Source organism: Podarcis cretensis (genome assembly GCF_951804945.1).
Source record: "Podarcis cretensis genome assembly, chromosome: 1".
NCBI classification, from domain to species: Eukaryota; Metazoa; Chordata; class Lepidosauria; order Squamata; family Lacertidae; genus Podarcis; species Podarcis cretensis.
The window spans coordinates 113,849,394-113,868,363 of NC_137170.1; the positions used below are offsets into that span (position 1 = coordinate 113,849,394).

General features: G+C 45.4%; 1 protein-coding gene across 1 annotated transcript in view; it reads right to left on the reverse strand.

The window, feature by feature from the left end:
* The window catches only part of ITGAV (integrin subunit alpha V), a 73,700-nt gene extending 55,284 nt beyond the window's left edge, over window positions 1–18,416 (reverse strand). The window contains exons 1-2 of the mRNA XM_079977000.1: window positions 18,030–18,416; window positions 6,610–6,740 (exon numbers count right to left, since the gene is read on the reverse strand). Of these exons, the coding sequence (XP_079833126.1) occupies window positions 6,610–6,740; window positions 18,030–18,181 (283 nt within the window). The 5' untranslated portion in view covers window positions 18,182–18,416. The remainder of the gene's footprint in view (window positions 1–6,609; window positions 6,741–18,029) is intronic.
* Window positions 18,417–18,970: the final 554 nt, after the last annotated feature.

Genomic DNA, 18,970 nt, shown 5'->3' on the forward strand with positions numbered 1-18,970 from the left:
ATCAGTTTGTGAGATGACACTTTGGGGCTCCAATCTGAATGAGGAAGACGAGGAAATAAGGAAGTTGAAGCAAAAAAGGGCATCTTGACTGGGTCAGGTCAATGACCTGCCTCAGCCCCGCATCCTACTTCTGACAGTGATCTGTTCCAGACACTTCTGAAGGGTGTAAGGAAAGAAAGCACAAAAGTGCTTACTTGGCAACATAATTGTGACATCCAGTAGACATACCATAAAGTTTTTGTTTCTCAAATTCCCGCAACTTAAAAATGCTTTTAAAAAACAAACAAACAGAAAATTCAGAAGGCATACAGATGTATGTCATCTGTAGTCATTTTCATCGTACATCAACTTCGTTGGACTGGTCATGTGGTTCGGATGCCTGATTATCATCTTCCAAAGCAACTTAAGGATGGAAAGCAAAATACTTGTGGACAACAAAAGAGCTTTAAAGGTTTGCTCTCAAGGCAAATCTATTTTTAAAAATGCAGTATAAGCACAGATAATTGGGAAACATTGGCCTGCGAGGGCTCCAACTGAAGAACAGCCTCTACCAAAGGTGTCACGGGCTTTGAAGAAGCACAAACTCAGGACGAAAGGAAGAAACAAACTAAGAGGAAGGCACATTTGGCAAATCCTCATCGTAATCAAATCCTGCCCAGAAACCTATGTCTCCACTGTGGAAGGATGCGTGGATCCAGAATCGGCCTCCACAGTCACTTACGGACGCACTGTTAAGACTGTGTTCATGGAAGACAATCTTACTCAGCTACAAGTGATCGCCAAAGAATAAAGAAGGCTATCTTCATGAAATTTCCTCTTTATCTTAACACCCACCCGCACACCCAAAGCACATGATCAAAGGTTGGGATTGGTTTGCCCAAGATATTTCTCATGGGTGTGCCACTTTACATATCCAGTGGCGCTGTGGGTTAAACCACAGAGCCTAGGACTTGCCGATCAGAAGGTCGGCGGTTCGAATCCCCGCGACGGGGTGAGCTCCCGTTGCTCGGTCCCTGCTCCTGCCAACCTAGCAGTTCGAAAGCACGTCAAAGTGTAAGTAGATAAATAAGTACCACTCCAGCGGGAAGGTAAACAGCGTTTCCGTGTGCTGCTCTGGTTCGCCAGAAGCCACATGACCCAGAAGCTGTACACCGGCTCCCTCGGCCAATAAAGTGAGATGAGCGCCGCAATCCCAGAGTCGTCCACGACTGGACCTAATGGTCAGAGGTCCCTTTACCTACCATTTTGTGTCTCAGTTGTCCTAGCTATATTAGATCCTTTCAGAGGTGCCACCTTCTCCAGAGGATTGAGGGGCCCAACATGACTTCCTGACATCGCACACAGGGCACTCTGAACATTGAGGAGTCCCAGCCCCCTCAAAAAAAATTTTAAAAAAAATTGGAGGGGCCCCCACAGTGCATCAGCTGCCAGAAGCAAGCACCCTTGGATCTTTTGTTAATTCTTCTACAAAGTGCTCTGTCTTTTTCACCTGGGTTCAAATCCCTACTCAGCCATGAAGCTTGCTGGACGACTTTCAGCCAGCCACAGTCTCTCAGGCTAACCTACATCCCAGGGTTGTTGTTAAGATAAAATGGAGTTGGTTAGAACCCATATATGCCACTTTGAGCTCCTTGGAGGAAAGTTGGGATATAAATATAATAGTAATAAATACAGGATCTTTGGCTTGCTCCCTCTATACTTTTTCCTTGTGTGTATTGCCTGTAGTTTCATAATAGCTTCAAAAACAGCTTTTTAAACAGCTTCAGTGAAAGGTTTTGTCATATACACACTGAAAATCAACATATATTAAACCATGTATCAGTTGCAACACTTTCAAAATAGGCTGGGAGTTTTGCAAGAAGCACGCTCCTTGCACAAATGTCATATCCTGTTTCACCATGTGTTGAAAAGCTTTGATCTGAACTGTAAAATTAAACCAGAGGAGAGGTCTGGCAGGACCCTCCAAGAAATGAGAAACTGCAATGTTTCTTCTTGCTAAAGGGGCCCCTGTCCATCCTTTGCTTCCTTCTGCAGAACCTTAGTAAAGGATATCAAACTCAGTCACACAAGGGCCCAAATCCTGAAACACATCCACAAGACCTGTTAAACACAGCAGGACTTACTTTTGAGTAAAGATACGAGCAGAAGAGGGGTCATCTCGTCTAGCATTCTGTTCTCACAGAGGCCAACCAGCTACCCACATGAAGTCTGCAAGCAGGATTTGAGTACAACAGCACTCTCCTCATTTGTAGTGCTCAGCAACTGGTATTCAGGCGCATGCTGCCTCCCAAAATGGAGGCAGAACATACCCAATGCGGCCAGTAGCCACTGATAGCTTTATCCTCCATGAACTGGTCTAAACCAGTGATGGCCTAACTTGGCCCTCCAGCCGTTTTGGGACTACAATTCCCATCATCCCTGACCACTGGTCCTGTTAGCTAGGGATGATGGGAGCTGTAGTCCCAAAACAGCTAGAGGGCCAAGTTTGGCCATCACTGGTCAAGGCTTCTCAAACTTGGGTTTCTAGCTGTTTCTGGACTACAACTCCCATCATCCCTAGCTAGCAAGACCAGTGGTCAGGGATGATGGGAACTGTAGTCCAAAAACAGCTGGAGGGCCAAGTTTGAAAAACAAACAAACCTGGAACCTCTTTTAAAGCCATCCAGGTTAGCGGCCATCACAACATCTTGTGAAAGCAAATTCCATAGTTCGACTATGCACCGGGTGAAGATATAATTTCTTTTTGACTGCCCTGAATCTTTCAACTCTAGCTTCATTTAACAAGTTCTTAGTATTATGAGAGATGATCCTTTCCCAGCATCCAATCCAGATGTGCAGGATTGTGCTGTTTGGGTCCAGGATGCCTGACCCCATGTCAAACCTCTAAAGGAACTTCTCTTGTTGCTGCCACTGTCTAAGCTGGGTGGCAGTGAAGATGAGTCTCCTTGATTTGAGCTCTTTCCCTTGCTGGCAGCACTTTTCAACCTCCAGTCCCCAGATGCTGTTGGACTACAACTCCCATAATCCCTGACCGCTGCCTAAACCAGCAGAGGACAATGGGAACTGTAGTCCAAAAACACCTGGGGACCTAAGGATGAAGAACACTTACCTGGGGATGCTCCTCTAACTAGCTCATATCACAGGAAGGTGAGAAATACTTTCCTGCTCACATAAGGGTTTCAGTCAAATCAGCTGTTCCTAATATTATTTTATCAAAATCAGCTTGATTGGCTTCTTCTCTCCCTCCCGTTTTGTAGTGGACTCGGTGTTCTAAACGTTTTTGTTGGGGTTTTATATTTTGATCTGCTCTTTTGCTGCCACAGGAGCCTTTTGTGGGCTTGTTGGCAAGATGTTGTTTTTAGACTAAAGCTATAAATAGGAAAAGGACCTTCCCGTGACCCACCGCCCCCAAACGCAGCCTTTGAACAATGACACGCTGGATGAGTTCAGCTTCGTCTCTGCCAGCTTCCTCTGCCGTACGCCGAGAGAAGTCGGCACGCAGCTCCCCACCAATTTCCCCCCCTTCCCAGACCCCTGGCACACATTTTCCGCATGAGTTCTCTGCACCGGCAGCAGCTCCTGAGCTGGAGAAGGCAGAGAGGACGGCGCTACGCAAGGCCCTTTTAAATATGCCAGATGCTAAATGGGTCACAGCAATGGCCATGCCTGACCGATAGCGTCGTTTGGCTCTCAAACAAGGCTTTCTATTGTTGGCGAAGGGATCACCCACACACACAATAACCAGAAGGGAACGTGGCTCTGTTGCCCTGAAAAAGGAATTCTACACTCTTTTTAAAGCCATGCTTCCCTTCCGCGCACATCAGAAAAGAAACCAGAGCTGCAGAGTTTCTCCTGGGGAACATTTCAACAATCAAATGAAGGGGAGCGGAATTCACTGGGCTTGCATCACACTACAGCTGACCAGTCTCAGCCCATGGGCTGGTTTTTTGGAACTGTCAGGCTACAGCTGGAACCAGATGACATGTTTCCATAAGGTGTTTGTGTGCAGGCTAGAGGGAGAATCTTTGAGATGGATCCAGACTTTGGCCATGGACACATTGCCAGCTTAAAACACAGCTAGGTTGTTCTTTTTCTCAATTTAGATCGAAGCAGATTTGGGGGGGGGGGCACAGTATTTCATAAGAAACGACAGGATAGATATGGATTGCGGCTGATGTTGTGTGTACATCGCTTCCCAAACCAGCAGTGGGAGCACACTGGATGCAGTAAGCAGCAGTGTGTACACAGCCTTAGTGATGCTTAATGTAGTCCAGTCTGCTCCAATCTGGTGCCCCTAAATGTTGCTGGACTAAAGTCCCCATTGACCATTGGCCTTACAGGCTAGGACTGATGGGAGTTGTAGTCCAACAACTCCTGGAGGAAACCAGCGGGACTCAAGTTAGCCAGGACTAACTTTCTGCACAATCCTAACTACTTAGAAGTACGTCCTGTTAAATTCAATAGGGTTCACTCCCAGGTAAGTTACATTGAGATTTCCACTTTAGGCCCCATTGATTTTAGTGGATCTACTCCAGCCTTTGCCAACCTGGTGCCCTCTACACATTTTGGACTACAATTCCCATTAGTCCTAGCCAGATGATGATGACAATTATGATTTTTATACCACCATTCATCTGAGGATCACAGGGCTGTTTACAATATAAAAACACTAACATACAAACAAACAAAAACAATACCCCATAGATTTTTTTTAGATTGAAGGCCATAGATTAATTGGTCAAAGGCCTGGAAGAAGAGGAATGTTTATGCCTGGTCCTGAAAAATATGTAACAAAGGTGCCAGGGGAGCCCCTCTCGGGAGAGCATTCTACAAACAGGGAGTCACCACAGAAAAGGCCCTCTCTCATGTTGCCATCCTCTGGACCTCTCATGGAGCAAGGCTCAGTTTATGGTCTCAGGGTCCAGATAGGTTCATATGGAAAGAGGCGGTCTTTGAAGTTTGTAGTCCTGAGCCATTTAAGGTTTTATAGAACAAAACCAGCACTTTGAATTGGACCTGGAAACTAATTGGCAGCCAGATGACAAACATGTCTGTAAACCTGTATTTATTCATGCCATGTGTTTCTCGGTGGTTGTTGCTGTTAGCTGACTCAGGTGTAGCATGAAGAAAACTGGGCTAGAAACTGACCATTTGTATAACTGCAAATGTGGAACAGATAGCTGAATAGGTAGCCTGCAACTAGTGTACCCGGAAGCCTAGCCCTGCTCCAGAAATGCCTTAGATGACTGCCTGCCCCTATAGAACGCTTATCGGGATTCCACCACATGTCCACAAGTGGCTGTGGGGCTGCATGTGCAAAGTCATGCTGTGTACATGGTTTCCCTTTTTAAAAATAAGTAAATAAATCTAGCTTTAGTGGGAGTGACTGAGGGACTGAGTAATCTGCAACTCATAAGCACAGGAATTCAAGCCTGCCTTTATGAGCATATCTCCCACTTCAGGACCTCTTGACTTGGAGCCTCAGGCTAAGTGAACTTAAGAAACTTTCTGAATGGAAAGTTTCCCATCCCCTCTTACCTGCTGCCCGTCACCTGAGCACCCCCTAGTATTGTTCCCTGGAGGGTTGGGGAGGGGGCTCCTAAACAATGTGGGGCAGGGCATGAGACTGCTGCTAGGAAAAGGAACTAGAATTTCCCTTGGGGTTCAAATCTGATTTGGGGCAGTTCTCCCCTCTCATAGCAGCCTACCACACCACATCCCATATTTTTCAGGAGGGGTCCTCGACCCTCCAAAGAGGCTTTTATTGGGGGTGCAAATCACTGCAATGGAGAGGAGGGGTCAGGAAACCTCCCCCTCCCTCCGTGAAATTCTAGAATCCAGTCCTCTATGTTATGCCTACATTGTTCTAAGCCCTGAACAAGGAACCAACGTACCCTTTGCTGAAATAGCCAGCATATAAAAAGCACTTTCAAATGGTTTTTGCCACTGTAAAGCAGAGAGTTCTTTAATTCCAGTGACAAAGATTCCAGCTCACCAGAAAGCCAGCCTATTTTAGCACATTGAAACTGCCAAGAACGAACATTGATGGGATGTCTTCGAATTGGCTTATACCCTACCTCTCATCACAGGCCGTCATTCCCTCCCTTACATTTGCAAATCCGGCGCACTTCCGCCAAGAGAAACTTTATCTGCTAGGATTTGCAGTTCCTTGAGGGGCTGCCAGAAACAAGCAGAAGATGGCAGGGAGATGGGGGCTGGTTTCCAAGCAGTACAGATTCCCAAGATCATGTGGGAAAGCTACATCCTTCCATCCTGCTGGTTCTGTCACCAGGATCCAAACTGTTCACCAACAATGAATGTGTTGGCTGTCTTGTCACAACCATTCCAAATCAATGGCATACTAGGCATGTCGGCAGGCCTATCACAACAGGCATCACTACCCGAGCCCTCAAGATGGTTCACAACACTGAGCTAAGAGCACCTCGACCATTTTGAATGACTATGGCATGAAGACAGGCCAACAAAGTGAGCCTTGTGTACAATGACCCTTATTGCTCCAAATCTTTTCCAACAGGCTGCTGATTTGCTTTCCTCTTTGCAATTCATCCAAATCCCTTGGGTTTGCAAAAGCCCATATTGCTATATTACCTGTGGCATCAAATACAATCGGCTGGCAGTTTCTTCTGTTGGGGTTCCAGTTACACTTGAGTACCTGGCCTCCTTGCACAATCCCAGGCTGAGTTGTGTTTGCCTTTGGAGCACCCACAAGGAGGAACATCCTGCAGGAAACAAATGAAGAAGCAAACAGTTTAGGAATCCTCATTATGCCACTGAAGGAAATGGATTCAAGTGTAGTATGGCAGCTACTGTAATGTTAGGTAGGGCTAGAACCATAGCTAGGACCATGTAGAAGCCAGAAGATTGAGGTGGGATTGTTTGAGGCCCTGTTTGCTCTTCCTTCTATAGTCAGATTTGCTGCATAGAACAACTTGTGGTCCACCGAGCCAAATGCTACCCCACCAGCCATACGTGAGAGTCTAGCCCATCTAAACATTGTGGTTTTGCTGCCCAGCTGAGACTAGAAAAATGGTGGCTCGAGTAGGGGGTCAATCACCTGGCAGAGCACATGGCTCATGGGCTGTAGTCATCTTGGTGGGTCACCATTAGGGAGGTCTTGTCCCATGAGATTTTTTATCACCACAAAAAATTCAGAGCCAGTGTGACTCTCCCCCAGATTCCTATGGAAAGTCCAGAAGCAGGACATGAGAACAGCAGCACTCTTCCAACTTGTGAATCGCAGCAACTGATATTTACAGGCATACAAACCAACTCCTAGGGGCCAAGGGGGCTTCGGCCTCCACAACAAAATATTTGAGGGGGCTGGGCCTTCCCATTCAAAGGGTGTGTGCGTGCACTACATTGTGTGACTGATTATGCGGGATGGGGCTTTCCTGGGTCCCCACAATATTTTATTCAAGTTGGCCCCCCTGTTTACAGGCATACCTGTGAGACCTAAGATTTCAGCATGAGGGCGACATCCCCTTAAGAGAACTTCTCAGGGGCTAAATGTCAGTGGTGGGCAGGCCTAGAGGCAAAAAGTGGGAGCAATGAATGTGAGTCTTACCATGCAGTATCAGGGACAGGTAATATGGAACCTGAGTGAGGATAAACTTTGGCGCCCCCCCCCCCCCCCATATTTCCTATTTTCACAATAAGTCTTTTTGGTACAGTTGCTTTTTAAATGGATCTTCTCAGTAGGTACCCGTATAAATATACATGTTGCTGTTGCTGTTGTGATTTTGCACACCCTTGGCTCAGCACCCTGTGTGAGGGAACTGTGCTCGGTGCCCTAAATCTGGCACTACCTTCTAGCAAAACAAAGCTCAGAGGTTTCTGCTCTCACACACATCTCCATCCCTTATCCAGGCAAGCAAGAGGCATTATCACACTTCAAGGACACATTCCAGTCAGTAAGCCATGTAGCCTTTGAAGCCCAAAGACCAGATTAAAAGGCCTATAGGACTGCATGAAGGCCACCAGGCCTGAGGTTATCTTTCTCTCTGACCTAGGCTCAAAATGTGCTGGAATGGCAAAAGTTGCAACTTGCTTACCCCACCTCAACCAAAACGATATACAGTCATTCCTTGGCTCCCGAACGCCTTGGGAGTCGAATGTTCCAGCTTCCAAACAATCGAAAACGGGAAGTGAGTATTATGGTTTTCAAACGTTCTTTTGGAAGCCGAACGTCTGACAGGGCTTCTGTGGCTTCTGATTGGCTGCAGGAAGCTCCTGCAGCCAATCAGAAGCCACACTTTGGTTTTCAAATGTTTTGGAAGTCGAACGGACTTCCAGAACTGATTCTGTTCGACTTCTGAGGTACGACTGTACAGGGCTGGACTGTAAGACATAAGAACGTAAGAAATGCCTGTTGGATCAGATCACTGGCCCATCTAGTCCAGCATCCTGTTTCACAATGGCCAAAAAGATGCCTGTGGGAAGTCTGCAAGCTACACATGAGCACTCTGCCTGTCTGCATTTTCCAGCACCTGGTATTCAGAGGCATAATGCCTCTGACAGTGCAGATAGACAGACCACAAAGAAGAAGTCTACATGGCAGATGAGCCTTGCATGATGTTTCCACACAACAGATGTTTCCATGTGCTGTGTTTGAGCAACCAGCAGCATATGAGGTTTAGTGATCTTCTAAGTTGAAGGGAATGAGTCTTTAAATTCCATGGCATTCAATATATTCCAAAGCTATTCTGGCCTTCAACTCCTCCCCCAGCAAACACACTTTAAGCGCAAACAAATCTACTCCAAAAATAAAACAAACAGCCTCCTGCAGTCATTAGAATATATCATGTTCCTTGTACTCAAGGAAAGTCTCTCCTGCTCTCCTTCCACTTCAAGCAACATGCCTCTATAAATCATCAGGCATATTCCCCTTAATTCACAACATCTCTGCTCAAATCTACTCTCCAGAACAAATACCCTCAGCTATTCAGTCTCACTTACTTCTGATGTTTTGATTTGGCAAATCTTGGCCGTGACAGTATTGAAATGACAGCTTAAAATAGAAAAGAAGCAGTCAAACAAAAACACCATAATATCCCAATTCTGATGTTGACTATGCCAGGAAATAAATGCAAAACATATGGCAAATAAACTGCTCTACCCACTGCAGCGACTTACAGCGCAACATTTTGCCAGGGACATCAACACTGTCCAACACAAATGTTTAGGATTGGAGTGTTGCATGTTGATCCTACAGATATCAGCAGATGCAGTGGTGAGCCACAGAGTGTGCTGTGTGCCAACACAAAATTGCCACATACCAAAAGGATTATGGCTCCTCTCTCTTTCAGAGGAAGTCGGAAGTTCCACAGGTACAGTTTGCTTACCACCATGTGAACAGATATAAGAGAAAGGGAAAATAGTGTCCACTCCCTCTATTCCTGCCAAATTTCAATTGTTTCACTTTTATCCCAGAATTAGTATTTGCATGCTTTCAGAACATAAGATTCCTCCTCTATTTCTTTCTTAACAACTGCTGAATTTGCAAAACTGAAACCATGGCTTATGTCTTCAGCAATCGGAACTGTGTGTAGACAAATATCCAACTAAGTTTGTGCCATGTACACACCTTGCTTATTTGGACTGCTAGTCAAGTTTATACCTTGGGCATGTTTATATCATTAAACATGTAGAAATGGTTCTGTGGTTCACTGGATCCCCAGCCAAGTAGATGAATCCCAATTATTTTAATAGAGCTTTTTTCCAAGTCTTTGTTCCTTGGCATCAGAGTTCAGGAAAATTATATATACAATGAGTCATGCTGTACTACATATAACAAGGCAAGTCAACTATTCTAAGAGCATGATATCCAACTAAGTTGTACTCAGAGTAGACCCATTGAAATCAATGGACTTTAGTTGGTTAAGTTTGTTAATTTCTATGGCTCCATCCTGAGTACAAATAGCATCGGATACCACCATTCATTTCGTTTTTGCCTGGGGCACAATTCATCTAAAGAATAACAAAAGGAGGAGCAACGTTCACCAAGGGAAAACAGTGAAGCAAAATGGTCAGTCATCAAGCTTCTGCAAAGTAGGAACGTAAGAAGACTTCTGGATCAGAGCAAAGGCCCTTCTGGTCCAGCATCCTGTTCTCTCAGTGGCCAGCCCCATGCTCATGGAAAGCAGCAAGCAGGACATACAAGCATACATACATCCTTTTATTCACATGCCACCTTTCCACAGTTCAAACCATGCTCAAGGTGGCTTCCAACATGAAAAAACATAAATGACTACAACTAGGGCTTGGTGATGTATCAATACATCACCCAAAATCGGTTTTCACTATCCCTATCATGATAATGGTTTCATAATATCTGACATGGTGATATCACAAATCACAATGTGTGTGTGTTTGAGTGCTATATAAAAAATTGTGATGGGGGGAAATAATGGAGCCGGTCATAACTTCTCTCATGATTTCTGCTGCCCCTGCTGCTTATAAAATAGCAGTTTTAACAGTATGCTAAAGGTAAGTAAAAATGTATCAGTTTTAGACCCCTATGTCAGAGTTTTTCAAACTTTTCATGGTGGTGGCACATTTTTCAGACACGCATCATTTCGTGACACAGTAATTCAGTTTTACTAGCACAACGGAGGTTAAACTAACCCCCTCTCAGTCCCAGGAGGAGTGTTCGCATGACACACCTACACACTGCAGCCGACACACTAATGTGTCGCAACGCACAGTTTGGAAAGCTCTGCCCTAAGTAGTAGCAGTTGCCAGGACATTATCCTGTTTGCCTCTACATAGTTACATCCTTATTTCAGACATCGTGATCTATCGCTATATACCACTGTGTTCAGCTGATGATATATCACAATGTTGAAAACCAGATATCGCCCAGCCCTATCTACAACTTAACAAAAGCATTCATAAACAATAAATTAAACATTAAAAGTTACAAAACTAAACTGAACAATTTCCACATAAATCACAACAAAATCTAAAATAAAGTTACAAAAAACCAACAGCACCCCCCCTAAAAAAAACAAAAAAACAAAAAGACCTCAGCCCATGAGTCTGTTCAGCAGCCTCAGCTTTTGTAGTTGGAGTCAGTCCGGCCCGCACCCTCCCATGCCAGGTGGGAAAAGGCCTGTAAGGCAGGGAGCAGGTCTTCCAGGACTCACAGCCAGGATGGACTTGAACACAACGGCACTCTCCCCTCCTGTGGCTGGAGGTTGAGCATATCAATCAAGGCTAGTAGCCAACTGATAGCCCTATCTTCCAATAATTTATCTAATCCTTGTGAGGTCTCCCTGCTCCTTCTTTGAATGATTCATACAAGTTGTGCTAGATGCCCATAATCAAAACAACTGCCACTTATTAAACCGTCAGATATTGTAAGTTATCAGACTTCTGTCAAGATAAAGCAGGTCTATTCAAGCTATCATCCACAAGCCCAACAGGTCAACAAACATGCGTTGTGGGCTGCAGGCACTTCCCCTCCCCAATCCTGGCCCCCAGTTTTGCAGGCAGGAAGCACAAGGGTGTGATTTATCTCACCACTGGTGGTACGCTCATACATGATTGATGGACTAGGTTCAGCTTGAGGGGCCACTACTAAGCACTTCATTGTTATCAAGATGCTTGCAAATTGACTGCTTCATCATCTGCCTTAGGATCTTCCCTGGTACTGATGTCAGAATGACAAGTCTGTTACGGTATTTCCTGGATCCTCCCCCACTCTCCCACTTCCCAGCCCTGTTTTTTTTTTTTTTTTTTTACTATTTGGGCAACATTTGCCTATCTCCAGTCCTGCGGCATCTCAAGATGATAGACAGCAAGCTCTTTGTACTACCCAGGCATACCAAGTTCTATACATCAAGGTTTCGGGGAATTTCCTGAATTCCTCCTGCAATTCATCATGCAAAACTGCTCTCCTGAGTTCCTGCAGAACAAACCACTGTAAGCAGAAGCTGCTAGTGATCTGTTTTCCTTCATCATACTTGGTCATAAGCATAGCTTTCCTCCTACCTACATTATGTGTACAGTCGTGCCTCGGGTTAAGTACTTAATTCATTCCGGAGGTCTGTTCTTAACCTGAAACTGTTCTTAACCTGAAACACCACTTTAGCTAGTGGGGCCTCCTGCTGCTGCCGTGACGCTGGAGCACGATTTCTGTTCTCATCCTGAAGCAAAGTTCTTAACCCGAGGTACTATTTCTGGGTTAGCGGAGTCTGTAACCTGAAGCGTATGTAACCCGAGGTACCACTGTATAATGTACACATATTTATTTTACTGTACTGGTAGAAGAAACCTATGGACAGGGTGGATTTGATTTAAATCACAATTTAAATCAGTAAGACTTGATTTAATTTTTTTTTTTTTTTTTTTTTTACAGAACAGACTCATTCTTGCTGGTATAATCTTAATATTTACAACCAGATGAAGGTTTCATTTTTGGAATAATAAATTTTCAGAGTAGTTTTTACAGTTATATCAAAAATTACGGATTTGGTTATACTATTAGAAATACATTGACAGATAATTATGAAATTATTGTGAGGTTTAATGAGTTAACTGTTTATATTTGGACAACTTTTCTACTGTACTTTACTGGAAGGAGAAAAATAATCATTTCCTTAATAATAATTTAAACTATTTATTTAACTAAAACAAAAACATTATAGCATATGTATCCATGTTTGTTAACTGATGTGGTTAAACGGTTTGTTGTTGTTGTTGTATTTAAAAAAACACCTTAGGCTGAGTTTTAGCACACATGAAAAACTCAAAACAAATCCTTATTTCCTGATGAATAGCCTTTGGACTAGAATGTAACTTAAATAGAAAACTATCTTTAGAAAGATTTTTCCTCCAAAAGCATTTTATTTTAAAAATCCGATTTAAATTTAATTTTTTTAAAAAAAATCATTGATTTTTATCTGCCCTGCCTATGCATATTGTTATAATGTGAATATTAGGTATTCAACACTAAGGGGTAAAGGGCAGTAACAATGGTTGTCAAAAAATGGGCAGTCTGAGGCTGATTGATTTAGATTTATTTCCTCTATTATCTGTCAGCTGGAGCAAGCTAAGACCTGCAACTCATGCATCATTTTGGCCTGGTTATTTAGCTTAACATACTGCTACTATTTCCTGCCTTACACACATCACAATTGTATTTTGCTTTGTACCTGGTGACCAGTACCCATTCTTTGTACTGTTTCATGCTATTCTTAATCTAAATTTAATTATTAATAATTGAAAAAGGAAAAAGTGGCAGTCAATTCCGGGATCATAAAGCATAAAACAGAAGCTGTAATATTTCCATTGTGATTTAAATATATACCATACTTTTCCATGTATAAGACTAGGGTTTTTTTTACTTAAAAATTATGTGGAAAACTGTGGGCCGTCTTATACAAGGATAGTGAATGGTGGGGATTTCTAAAACTGGAATTCCTAAAAATAGGGGGCATCTTATACATGGGGGCGTGTTATACACGGAAAAATACGGTATATATATATAATGCATCAGCTGGATAGCTCAGCTGGTTAGAGCATGTGCTGATAAGGCCAAGGCTGCAGGTTTGATCCCTGTATGGGATCAAAGCTGTATATTCCTGTATTGCAAGGGGGGGGGGTGGACAAGATGATCCTTAGGGTCTCTTAAAACTCTACAATTCTATGATTCTTTGATGGTACTATCTGCAATTCAATCCATGATATAGCTTTTAACATACCCCCCCTGCAATTTTAGATATCTATACAATAAGGAACATGGAAATCTATTTATAATGTGGCATATTTATTTATTTGACTTTTAACAACCACTTCCAACCCAGACTATTCTTCTACCTGCATCTCTACCTGGAAGTTGCCTCCTCATCCCCATATATCCACGAGCAAGCTAGACAAAGAATGACTGGGAGCAGGGAATTGGCTTTTCCTGCCCTTAGGCCTAGAACCAGAACATGATGTGCTGGCAGGAGCAGCTGAAGCTTTTCACAGGGCAGCCATAAATATTGGGTTGCCTCCAATGCTAGGCAACTGGCATTCTGCTCACTCAATGGGACTTCCTCTCCTCTTCCTGTGCCTTCACCTCATCCAAAATCTGCTCCAGAGGGCCCCCCAAAGGCTCTGGAGCTGATTTTGAGGGTATGTGGTGGTGGGGAGGGGGGCTGCAAGGGAAAAGAGAGGAGGGGAAAGTTCTGCTGTACAAGTTGAAGCTTGTGCAAGCAAAACAGCAGTTAGGGTCACCTTCTAAGGTCTGTACTGTAAGCCACCATTAGAGGCACACCTACAATGGCAACTGTAGGCAAAGGTGCTGAGAGCTGTGCCTTCTCCATGGTGATGCCAATTTTATGGAAAGCCCCTTTTCAGACAAGTTTTCCTGCTCCCTCCACTGACAGTCTCACATCACCATCTAAGAACTATGGTAGGCATTATCTGCTGGTTTTCCAGGATGTGGTTGAAACAGCTGTGCTGTTTTTAGCTATTTATAAACACTTTATTGGGTTTTAAAAATTATTATTCAAGTCTTAATGATATTGTACTTATCGTGGGTAATACAGTGGTACCTCGGGTTACATACGCTTCAGGTTACAGACTCCGCTAACCCAGAAATAGTACCTTGGGTTAAGAACCTTGCTTCAGGATGAGAACAGAAATCGTGCTCTGGCGGTGCAGTGGCAGTGGGAGGCACCATTAGCTAAAGTGGTGCTTCAGGTTAAGAACAGTTTCAGGTTAAGAACGGACCTCCGGAACGAATTAAGTACTTAACCCGAGATACCACTGTATTATTTTTGGCTCTTACTTGCTGTTAATGAGGCATAAGACTGCTTTAAATGTATGGTGAGAATGTGAGCACACTTACCATATTTTTCCGTCTAAAGATGCCCCCATGTATAAGACGCCCCCTATTTTTGGGGACTCCAAATTAAGAAAACATCCCTCAGCACTACCCATGTATAAGACAAGCCCCAATTTTAAACCTAATTTCTGGTTTAAAAAAACCTAGTCTTATATATGGAAAAATATGGTGCGTCTTCCCCATTGCCACTGTAGGCCTATTTGGGCATTATCCTTCATGCAGACACCAGGATCATGCCCACCAGCTCCAACCTGCCCAGCCCACTGCCCCTGCCCCATATGCCCTCCTCTGCTGGCTCTGCCCCCCCCCATCCATGGGACGCAGGGAAGGTCTGTAGAACAAAGCCCACCATAATTTCAAACCCAGATCATACAGGGCTTATAATTCATGGAAGTGAGGAACCTACACACGAAGAGCAGGTGATACTCAGCTTGACTGATCAGTACATACTGCTACATACTGGAGTAAAGGGTTAAAACTTATCTACCCATAGGCAGCCCCTCCTCAGACAAGACTTTTGCTGCCTGAGGCAGACAAGATGGTTCTCCAATGGCACATAGAGAAATTGCCTGGGGATTGACAGCTGAATTTTACTTCAACACTAGCCACATGTCAGCTTTCCCCACCAAACCTGAGGGCGACAGGCTAGCTTAGGGGGCACAGGATAAGCTCTGTCCTTCAGCACCTTGCTGCCAGCCCCACCCTCAGCATTCACTGCCTGAGATGGCCACCTCACTCTGACTAATGGTGGGGACAGCCCTACCCAAGTCTACCTCAGGCCCAAAACTTATTTGGCCATATCTGGTCAGAGGCGTTTCTATGATAGACCTTTGGTTCGATCCATAAAGACAGTTCATATGTGAAACGGTCTTATAAGACAATGCTACTCATGTTTACCCAAAAGTATATGCCATGGGTTCTGTGGGGCTTACAAACTGGTTAGGGCCTTCTGGCGGTTTCACAGCGAACCAGGCAGAGGGCCTTTTCGGTAGTGGTGCCTGCCCTGTGGAACGCCCTTCCACCGGATGTCAAGGAGATAAGCAACTATAACTTTTAGAAGACATCTGAAGGCAGCACTGTATAGGGAAGTTTTTAATGCTTGATGTTTTATCATTGCAGGCCTAGGCTACCACTTATTCCTGGGACCTCCTCTAAGAAAAACACACACATATGACATTAGCAGCATATCCCAACCTTTGCACCAACTTGGAGCACCTCAGTTACATTCAAAATGTATATCCTCTGCTACAAACGCCTATCTGGAAAGAAAATCACAGTGAGACTGGGAGAATACGCATCAGAGCATAGCAACCAGCTCCTAGGGGCTGAGGTGACTTCACCCCGCCCCTAATAAAATATTTGATGAGGCTACCCTCCCCCCCAAGTTGATGGGCATTGCCTTTCTAACTCTGTGCGTGTGCCGTGTCTTGTGATCGATTATGTGGGGCGAGGGTTACCTGCCCCCCACCCCCAGATTTTATTCAAGTTGGCATCCCTGGCTTCAGAGCATTAAGTTTAGCCATCACAGAAACAAACGGACCCAGGACCAGTTGACCCTCTCATTTTGGGGGACTTAACACAGCAAAGTTTGTGCAATCTGGACGGTTCTGCCCCCTCATCCCCATAATCAAAATGAAAAGCTGTCAGACCACATTAGAGCCTATTAGACAAAAGTGTTTTCAAATGGATGACAATATCTGAATCACACATCAAGACTGGCTCACAGGCTGCAAATATCCTGACACAGAGTTTGTGTTACTCCTGGTAACGGATCCGAAGTTCAAGACAGCATTGATTAGGATTCAGTGGATGGGCGGGTTTAAGAGAAGTTCACTTCTTATTGATTCATCTTCCACAGTTTTATACATTTCCACATATAATTATGAAACATAGCATCTGTCCATAATTACTCCATTTATACAATAGTAATAAAAAGGTAAAGGTAAAGGTACCCCTGCCCGTACGGGCCAGTCTTGACAGACTCTGGGGTTGTGCGCCCATCTCACTTAAGAGGCCAGGGGCCAGCGCTGTCCGGAGACACTTCCGGGTCACGTGGCCAGCGTGACATCGCTGCTCTGGCGAGCCAGAGCCGCACACGGAAACGCCATTTACCTTCCCGCTGGTAAGCGGTCCCTATTTATCTACTTGCACCCGGAGGTGCTTTCGAACTGCTAGGTTGGCAGGCGCTGGGACCGAGCAGCGGGAGCGCACCCCGCCGCAGGGATTCAAACCGCCGACCTTTCGATCGGCAAGTCCTAGGCGCTGAGGCTTTAACCCACAGCGCCACCTGCGTCCCTCATACAATAGTAATAATATTAATAAAAAAAATGTCAGCCGGGGTCCTCTAAAAGGCAGGATTTAAGCATTGTCCGCCGCTTCTAATTAATCTGGGACAAGCAGGTAACAAATTATGAATAAGGAAAAAAATATGTTTCCTTCTCTCCCCTCCCCCGCCCCTTTCCTCTGCAATTACAGCATCAAAATGGCTCACACCACATAGCACCACTATCATCTTCTGATACAAAGTGTCCCTCACGGATTTGTATGGCCAGGATAAGAAGAGGCAATCTTGCCTTGTATCAGGGGGAAGGAATGTGAGCTAAGACTTTCAGTACTTGGGTTTTAGCCAAATCTTCCTATATGCACGTAGCTTTCCAATGATTTCAACGGGATTCCTTCCTAAATCCGGGCTCCCAAAAGCCTACGCACCCTTACTTGGGGAGTTAAGTCCAGCTCAAAGCTCAAGAGGTTCGCTCTGTGGGGCATTTCTTATGGTCCACTGAAATCAGCGGGATTTGGGAGAGGCAGAAGATGGGGAGAACGTATAGCTGAGCGAGGAGGAGGGTGTCTAAGCTGGGCGTTCGGGCGCGGAGGGAAACCTACTCTATCCCAATTCCAGACACACTTTTGCTCGGAAGTTCCCTTCCATTCATTCCAATGAAGCTCGCTTCCAAAGCGGAGCTGTGCTCAGAATGGAGATCAGAACAGGCGCGTTTCAGTTTCCCTTGCAGGGCTCCATCAAGGACTTTCCTGGGGCTTGTCCAACATTTTCTGACGTCTAATAATTAACGAAAAAGAGAAAAGACTGCAAAGATCCCAGGGTCCTCCTGGCGAAGGAGCGCGGCGCCTTTTCCCGCTTCGGGATGGATGCGCCCGAGTGACAGATTATACTTACGAGGAGAGATCGGGGGCGAAGAAATCCACCGCGAAGCCGAAGTAACTCCCTTCGGAACCGGAGTAAACAGTTGGGCTCTCCACGTCCAGGTTGAAGGCGCTGCCCGGCGCCAGTAGGCGGCCCACGAGCAAAAACAACCAGAACCCAGCCATGGCCAGCAAAAGCGATGCCCAGCAGATGCCCTGTAGAGACGGGTCCTTCCAAGCTCCCCCCTTGGGATTTGATTTTATTTTTTTGCGGGCACCTCAACTCTCCAGCCAAGGAAGGGTTGCGGGAGATCCGATTCCGACACGGCGAAGAGGGAGCTGCGAAAATTACTCCACAGCCAGCCGGTGGGACTGACCACTTCCTTTTTTGTTTTGTTCCCTGTTTCTCCAGGACGGGCACAGACTGGGTCGTGGGCGGGGAAACAGGCGCAGCCGCCGCCAACGCCGCCAGCCTTGAGCCGTCGAACCGCCCCCATCGCTCCGAGGGGGCCGGGCGAGGAGAGAGCGAAAGGCGGATCATCGCCATCATGTGACTGTCTGGAGAGGAGGAGGAGCGGCGTGCGCTTGAATGCGAGCTCTAGGGAAAAGGCGGACTTGGTCGCTCCCAGGGGTTGCTCTCTCCTCGGTCCGGCCGGAGGCGGGAGAGCCTCGGCTCCTGCTGACCGCGGAGCGAGTGCACGATCAGGCTGGATAGGCACCGAGAGCGCCGAATCATTTCCTGGAAAACCCGAAGTTAAAACTACAAGGCGAACTGAGCTGGGCCTCAGCATGCCCACCTGTAAAATGGGGGTTCTAGCAGTCAGGTGCGGTTAACAGGAAATCTTGGCGGGGGGGCAACATGGCTTTGGACGGAGGGTCCCTTGGTTAAGCATGAATTGGTGAGTGAATGGGTACCCGCAGTAAAAACGGGCACCGTTTTGCTCATCCCCTGGTTGGTACTGCTGCTCTAAACCA